The 8014-nt window shown below is 33.3% G+C and overlaps 3 protein-coding genes and 1 non-coding gene across 6 annotated transcripts; 3 read left to right on the plus strand and 1 right to left on the minus strand.

The window, feature by feature from the left end:
* Positions 1–579: 579 nt before the first annotated feature.
* Positions 580–651, plus strand: TRNAQ-CUG (transfer RNA glutamine (anticodon CUG)). The gene has a single exon. It is a non-coding gene; the product is annotated as a tRNA-Gln (tRNA).
* A 335-nt stretch (positions 652–986) lies between these two features.
* Positions 987–3337, plus strand: LOC111417006 (uncharacterized). Of its 2 annotated transcripts, none has more exons than XM_023049143.2 (3): positions 987–1527; positions 1580–1991; positions 2852–3337. In XM_023049143.2, the coding sequence occupies exons 1-3, from the start codon at positions 1165–1167 to the stop codon at positions 3106–3108; spliced, it is 1032 nt and encodes a 343-aa protein (XP_022904911.1). In that variant the 5' UTR covers positions 987–1164; the 3' UTR covers positions 3109–3337. The 2 variants fall into 2 exon arrangements, with proteins under 2 accessions (XP_022904911.1, XP_022904910.1); XM_023049142.2 differs by lacking the exon at positions 2852–3337 and adding an exon at positions 2165–2776 and having other exon boundaries at positions 988–1527.
* Positions 3323–5708, minus strand: LOC111417004 (amidophosphoribosyltransferase-like). Of its 2 annotated transcripts, none has more exons than XM_023049139.2 (4): positions 5607–5708; positions 5327–5555; positions 4606–5123; positions 3323–4256 (listed from the first exon to the last, which is right to left on the minus strand). In XM_023049139.2, the coding sequence occupies exons 2-4, from the start codon at positions 5539–5541 to the stop codon at positions 3394–3396; spliced, it is 1596 nt and encodes a 531-aa protein (XP_022904907.1). In that variant the 5' UTR covers positions 5542–5555; positions 5607–5708; the 3' UTR covers positions 3323–3393. The 2 variants fall into 2 exon arrangements, with proteins under 2 accessions (XP_022904907.1, XP_022904908.1); XM_023049140.2 differs by having other exon boundaries at positions 5327–5544; positions 5607–5699.
* Positions 5709–5899: 191 nt separating this feature from the next.
* LOC111417005 (PAICS bifunctional enzyme) lies at positions 5900–7602 on the plus strand. Its single transcript, XM_023049141.2, has 3 exons — positions 5900–6110; positions 6236–6823; positions 6877–7602. The coding sequence occupies exons 1-3, from the start codon at positions 6095–6097 to the stop codon at positions 7536–7538; spliced, it is 1266 nt and encodes a 421-aa protein (XP_022904909.1). The 5' UTR covers positions 5900–6094; the 3' UTR covers positions 7539–7602.
* The last annotated feature ends 412 nt before the right edge of the window (positions 7603–8014 follow it).

An 8014-nucleotide genomic window follows, 5' to 3' on the forward strand; every position in this document is an offset into this window, starting at 1 on the left:
ACATTTATACATATATATACATACAATATACGGGGTAGAATAGGGCTACCGACCAGGGTCTTTCTGCCCAGCTACACAATCTGCTACACAATCGATTCATTGTTGAAGCTTATTTCCGGGAATACGCAATGAAGAAGGAATTTGGAATTATTCGTACCAACGTTGCCATCGGCAATTTCAAGAGGACTTTCCTGAAGTCAACGTTATTTCTGATTCCTTTATTCAACATGTGCGGCGTATAATCAAAAGATTTAGAGGAATGTCTTCGGTTTGTAAAGGAAAATCTATTTGCCGGTCTATAGTTCTTACAGAAGATATCGTTAAAGAAATTCGTGAAAGAATGGAAGCAGGCCCCCAGAAATCTTTACGATGCTTATCAGCACAAACAAATGTATCTGTTGGTTCATGTCAAAAGGCTTGTACAAAAATGTTGCTCACGCGATATCTAAACATCGCGTTCGTGCGCAAAAAGCTAACTTCACACACTGTTTCATAAATAACTATTAAAATTAAAAGTTTTTCGTTATTTATGGGATTATTTTCTTTAAAGGCTGTTTTTTAAGGGTTGGCATTAAGAGCGGTCCCATGGTGTAATGGTTAGCACTCTGGACTCTGAATCCAGCGATCCGAGTTCAAATCTCGGTGGGACCTGTTTTGATTTTTTCTTTTTGAATACATTAAAGTTGTTTTTAATTATTTCATTTAATTTATTTAATTAATTATGTTTTTTATTTTATTGTTTAATAATAAACAAATTTAATATGTAATAAGACTAACAAGTAACTTTCAGCGATTATTAAAACTACTTGATCCATCTATCGGTAAATTATTTTAATTATTTAATTTGAGTTAAAAAATTATGTTTTTAATAATTATTTATCACCAATTTCGAAATAAATCACACAATATTAATGAAATTTGAAAAATTAAATTGGATTTAAGTAAAATATTTTAGCGCCATCTATCGGTAAATAATTTAATTTAGCTGTCATTTTTAGACAACATCGTCCACCATTTTACTGTTTTGCTTGCAAACCATCTCGGATTACTTAAAAAGCCGCCCGCGTTCTATGAAACCACACCGGAATCGCATTCAGAACGCATTAACGCGTCTATAGCACCAACTTCCGCTTGTTCAATTTGAGGTTACCCGAAGGAGAAACGATGGAAAGTGAACAATTCTCGTTGTGTTGGAACAATTTCCACAACAACTTAAGTTCAGGCTTTCATACTTTGCTTAGGGATGAAGACCTCGTTGATGTAACACTGGCAGCGGAAGGGAAGTACTTGAAAGCCCATAAAACGGTACTTTCCGTGTGCAGTCCGTATTTTAAAGAACTATTTCGAGTTAACCCATGTGATCACCCAATAGTTATTTTACAAGATGTTAAATACACGGCACTGCAAAGTTTACTCGAATTCATGTATCAGGGTGAGGTTAGTGTTAGCCAAGAAGAAATACCCATGTTTATGAGGGTAGCGGACGTTTTAAAAATCAAAGGATTAAGTGAAAACGCTAATAATAAGGTAAATATTAAATACAAATTAATTCAACAACATTTAATGTTTTGTTTAATAGGAAACAAATGGATTAGATTCAAATCATAAATTTGATCCCACAGATTCAAAGCAATATTTAAAACGTAAATCGATGGTTAAAAAAATAATCAAACCCATTCAACATCTTCGTCCCATCGAACCTAATCTCCCAATAAAATCTCCCCCGATGGTACGATCTCCGATAACGCCTCAATCTCCTGCGAAACAGCCCCGAATTGAAACGCCGGTTAGCGCTTCAGAAAGTAATCTTGATGTGGTGACACCTAAACAAGAACCGATCGATGAAGATTTTAGTGATGCTTACGATGATTCGATGGATGTTAGTTCGATGATTGATACAAGTTTAGGGGAAACTTCCGATTTTAAACCTAATTTTTCAACGGCAGCTAGTTGTTCCGGGATAAAGCAAAATATGGATACGTCAAGTCCAGGTGAGGGCCTCCTTTGTAATTTTAAAAAGAAAGTGACGGTTAAATATGCAGTACGAAAGCTAAATCATTAAATTGTTTTTTATTAAAAAGTCGTAGGGTTGCTCGCTGCATCTCCACCAATTTTAAAAATTTTTTAGTAACTTTAATTGAAATCAAAATGGTTTTGTCCGCAGGCACTCTACAGTGCGTGGTGGGCAGGCGAGGCAACCCACGGCTGATCGTCGATGGCCACTCATTTATCAAGAAGAGCTCCTATAAAGCGAAAGGCTTCTGGTACTGCAAATTGAACCGTAACGCCAAGTACCGGTGTCCCGCAACATGTTGGACGCGAAATGGTGACATCGTCAAGTGGCCTCAAAGGCACAGCCATCCACCCATCTCCGATTATAACCCAGAGGATGATCATTTTGTACCAATTCAACAATTAAGAGATGTTCTTTATAGGGCCACATTAACTTAAATTGAAATTAATTGGAGGTTATGTTTATTTGAAAAATTTTGTGAATCTCCGTGCAAATGTAAAATAGTTTTTTTTTTTTTTTAATTTTGATTATTTTGTTTAAGACTGATTATGATCATTTTCAAATTTAAATATTTTAAGTTTAAACAATAACATGTATTATTTCGTTTATTATAGTTATAATATCAGCTTTATTCTATTTCGTAGAGGTTAGGGCACGTTTTAACTTATTATTTCTCGATAAGTCAAAATTATGATTGTGTAAAACATATTTTCATTCCAAACACGGATTATTATATATAAATAAATGAGATATTTAAGTGTTTTACTTTACTTTTTATTATTCATTTAAAATTTAAAACATTTAAAATTGTTTTATTTATTTTGTTTGTCTTTTCAGGTAGTTTGTATTTTTTAAAAAGTCGTCGCGGTCATCCCGTTTTGATTCATAGCGGCCACATGTACACGTTGAGTCATCGGCGTGAAACGAAAAGTACCTGGATTTGCGTAAAGCAAAAAACGTTAAATTGCGAAGGTTGTGTTACCACGACGCATGGAAATACTTTGCTCTCCTACAGTGGTCATAATCACGCTCAATTGAACAACATCATCCAAAGATTACAAGCGACAAGTTGCAGTCCATCACCGGAGTTGTAATTATTAATTAATTTATTTAAAATCTAGTCATTTCTTTTTTTTTTTAATTAATTCGGATTTTAATATTTTAAAGCAGATTAAGTCAGTATTTATTTATATAGGATGAATAAATAAACGTGTGTTGTTAAGTTTTTTCTTAGAGTTTTTTTATATTAAATTTATTTGCTCATTATGTTAATTTTTGTTTTGTTAATAAGGTGGAATTGATAATAAATTTTATTTAAAAATCCACGTTTATTTATTTATTTACATAGTAAAGATAAAATAAATATATTGTTTGAATGATTACCATTCTAAAGGTGCGGGGACACCCCCTGGGTATTCTCCCGTTAAACACGCAGTGCAATGACCAATTTTTGCGGACCCCTTACTTTTTAAATCCCACTTAACGGCTTTTATTAATCCTTCGACACTTAAATATTCCAAAGAATTTGCCCCAACGTGAACCGCCAATTCTTTCGGTGTTAATCTGTTGGCGATTAATTCCTCCCGAGTTGGAATATTAATTCCCATATAACACGGGAATAGTAAAGGGGGGCTCGCAATTCTAATATGAACCTCTTTAGCACCGGCATTTCTTAATAACTTAATAATCGGTCCAATGGTGTTTCCCCGAACTATAGAATCATCGATTAAAATGATTCTTTTTCCTTTACAATTTTCGCTGAGAGCTCCGAATTTTTTAGCAACAGCTAATTGTCTTAATCGATTACTTGGTTGAATAAACGATCGTCCTACATATCGATTTTTACAAAGAACTTCAGCAAAAGAAATTCCCGTTTGCCTTGAAAACCCGTGAGCAGCAGCCGTTCCCGATTCCGGCACCGAACTAACTATATCTGCCTCAACGGGATGTTCGATAGCTAATTGCTTCCCACATTGCATTCTTACAGCATAAACCATTTGACCCTCAAAAATACTATCGGATCGCGCGAAATAAACATATTCAAAGATGCAAAAAGCTTGTGCTTTATCTCCGGGTCGAGCTACAATGTCGATTGTTTTGATTCCTTCTCGAGTCATTTCGATAATTTCCCCTGGATATACCTCCCGGACGTATTGGGCCCCGATTGAAAGGAATCCGCATGATTCTGACGCAACAACCCAACCTTCAGCGTTACTTGTTTCATCACATTCTCCATCGAGAGCTAAAAAAAAAAAAAATTTTAGGTTATAATATAAAAAAAAATTATGTTGGTAATAATAACCAACAAAAAATTTGACACCTGTCAAAATTATAAACAATTTAGAAAAACTTTTAGAAGAAATAAAATGATCTTATTCAAGGTTAATTATCAATCAAAATATCGCAATACGAACGTGACCTTTTAATCCCTATCAATTTAAAGTAGAAAACGTCAAGTAAACATTACGCACTTGAGAAATCATCGAGATAAACAACAAAAGATGCATTAAAGATGCAATCAATTGACCCATTTGAACTGGTTTTTTAATAACAACTAATTTTTAAAATAGAATTTTAATAAGTGAACTTACGTTCATTCATCGGTAAGATTTTCCCTAGACACAAGGGTCTATTTCCATAAGGATCTCTAACGGCGTAAATTTTATCTTTAAGCATAATAACCAAAGAGTAACTCAATGGAGCTAATTGCATTAAATGTTTTATGCGAGCTGGCCAATCTGGACCATCGGTTTCACCTTCTGGTGGATTTAAACACAACGCTTGGGTGATTAATTCGCTGTCGGAGTGTGTTGAGAGTCCGACACCTCGTGCTAAAACCATTTGTCTTAAACTATCGCAGTTTACCAATTCTCCATTATGAGCAACGGCTAATGCACCATGTGCGGTGTGTACAACGAATGGCTGACAATTAACTTCTTCGGAAGCGGCGCTTGTTGAATATCTAGTGTGGCCGATTCCCAAATTTCCTTTTAATTTTCTTATAGCTTCATCGTTAAATATATTATTAATCATTCCCATTCCTTTGCATACATTGAATGAGTGTCGACTTGTTCCTTCGCTTGTTACAATTCCAGCTGATTCTTGACCTCTAAATTTTAAGTTTTTATTAAACAAATACCAGAAAAGTTCCATTTACTAATGATGATTTAAGTGTTAAATTATAGATGAGTGATTAGTTGTTTTTCTTATACTGTTTGTTGGAGTATTTCATCAGAATTCTTATCAATATCGTTTCTTAAGAATTTTTTTTTAATTTTATAATTAATTCATCTTATTTAACTAATATCTTACCTATGTTGTAGTGCAACCAACCCCCAGCAAATAATTTGCGATATTTCCAGCTGCGTAGGCCAATCATTAACAGCAATGCACCCAAAAACACCACATTCGTGTGTTAACCCCGACTGGGAAACCCCCCGATTGTACCTCTTATCCAATTTAAAAGATTCATCATCGAAGAGATTCTTTTTATCATCCCTAATCATTAGTTTATTCGGTTCGCACATTATCTATTAAATAACTTTAAAAAAATTAAAAATTAATTTTAAATTTCCCGCAATTTTTAACTCACCTGAATATAGGTACGATCTAATATTTAAATAAATTCACAATTAAAACTTTTAATTAATTAATTATTAAATAATTTAAAAGACTTATTTTCCTCGCGTTAAATCTTATTCAATTGAATCGTACGCGTTTAATATTTGGTTTTAAATGAGCACGTGATGCCCCCCCAACGATTTAAAAGTAGCGAACGTCACGTTGAACCGCCTGATCTCATTACGACATAGATTTTTTAATGTATTTTTAATTATTATTTCTTTTTCTGCTTTTAAATATTATTTGTAGATAACGAAACATCTCCTTAGCGACAAATATGTTTTCTTCCATTCGTGTTTATTTCCTACTTGTTGCATCACGTTAACCCAATTGATGCGCATGCGCTAAATTTTCGATAAAAAAACCCGGCTTATAAACCGTGTTTTCGTTTTCGACTTTATTCTTGTTACTACGTCGATTTTCTTTAATTCAACAACTTTTTTTTAATAAATCAAGAAGATGACCCCTACAGAAGGTAAGAAATTTAACCTTTATTTTAAATTATTAGAAATAAAACAAAGTGAGGTTAGATTTTTTGTTAATCTGTCAAAAAAAAAATAACCTTCAAATTAAATTAAAAATGTTTTTTTTCTTTAATAGTGGCTGGAATGAAATTGGGTAATTTAATTATCGAGGGTAAAACGAAACAAGTTTTTGATTTACCCTCAATGCCCGGGCACTGCATCTTAGTAAGTAAAGATCGTATAACCGCCGGGGATGGTGTAAAATCCCACGAACTACTTGGAAAAGCTGCAATTTCAAATAAAACCAACGCTAAAGTTTTTGAAATATTAAATCAAGTTGGTATTAAAACAGCCTTCGTAAAATTAGCAAGCGAAAACTCATTTATAGCGAAAAAATGCGAGATGATCCCGATTGAATGGGTTACTCGACGTTTAGCAACTGGCTCATTTTTGCGAAGAAACACGGGTGTACCCGAAGGATATCGTTTTTATCCGCCCAAACATGAAACTTTCTTTAAAGATGATGCCAATCATGATCCGCAATGGTCTGAAGAACAAATTATTTCAGCAAAATTTAAATTCCATGGGAAAGAAATTGGAGCCGTTGAGGTTGATATTATGCAAAGAATGAGTATTTTGGTTTTCGAAGTTTTAGAAAAAGCTTGGGCTACAAGAAATTGTGCTTTAATTGATATGAAAATTGAGTTTGGTGTTGATGAAAAAGGTAATATCAAAAAAAATATTTTAAATAAATTAATTAAAGTTAACTTCTTTAAGGTGAAATTTTATTGGCTGATATCATCGATTCCGATTCGTGGAGATTATGGCCTTCGGGAGATAAACGATTAATGGTCGATAAACAAGTTTATAGAAACTTAAGCACTGTAACCCAATCCGATTTAGATACCGTTAAACGTAACTTTGAATGGATCAGCGAACAATTACAACATTTAACTCCAATAAACGATCATTTAATTGCAATTTTAATGGGAAGTCCTTCCGATAAAGATTTTTGTTCAAAAATTAAAACCGCATGTGAATCTCTTGGTTTAAACGTTGAAATGCGAATCACTTCCGCTCATAAAGGCACTGAAGAAACGTTAAAAATTGTTCGATACTATGAATCGCTACCTTTAAAAACAATATTCATCGCTGTGGCTGGTCGATCAAACGGATTAGGACCTGTTGTATCGGGAAATAGTTCTCAACCAGTTATTAATTGCCCCCCTGTTAAAACTGATAATGTTGGGATGGACGTTTGGTCAAGTTTGAATGTTCCTTCGGGTTTAGGTTGCTCTACGGTTATGTATCCTGAAGCAGCGGCTTTGAATGCAGCGCAAATGGTGGGGTTATCTAATTATGTTGTTTGGGGTAAATTGAAGGTTAAACATTTCAATAACTACGTTTCACTTAAAATTGCTGATAAGGATTTGCAATAAAAGATTTGAAATTATGTTATTTAGATATTAAGGAATAATTTTTGAAATAAAAGTTTTGTATGTATATTAATGTTTTTTTTTGTCTACTTAACTTAAAATATCTTTAGGAATATCACAGAATAACAATGCAATTATGTTAATGCGAAGTAATTGGAATTAACTTACATACTGGGAATTTCATATAACTTGCAGTATACGAATGCAGTAACCATAGTCCTTACAATTATACAATTTTCTGATCTTTATCTAATCAATATGTAGAAAATAAACATAAAGTAAATTCTTGTGGTTTTTCTTGTTTTAATTCTTCACGTTTTAACATTTTCTTGATATATAAAGAGATCTTGAGAGATATAGATTAGTATCAAAATGAATACAGAATGAATTTCAAGTTGTTGTTGTTCTTCCTCTTTACTTTCATTGATGTTTCAATGGTTCTTGTCGAAAATAACAGTTGATAACAGTACAAGTGTCCC

Source organism: Onthophagus taurus, chromosome 3 (assembly GCF_036711975.1).
Source record: "Onthophagus taurus isolate NC chromosome 3, IU_Otau_3.0, whole genome shotgun sequence".
Lineage (NCBI taxonomy): Eukaryota > Metazoa > Arthropoda > Insecta > Coleoptera > Scarabaeidae > Onthophagus > Onthophagus taurus.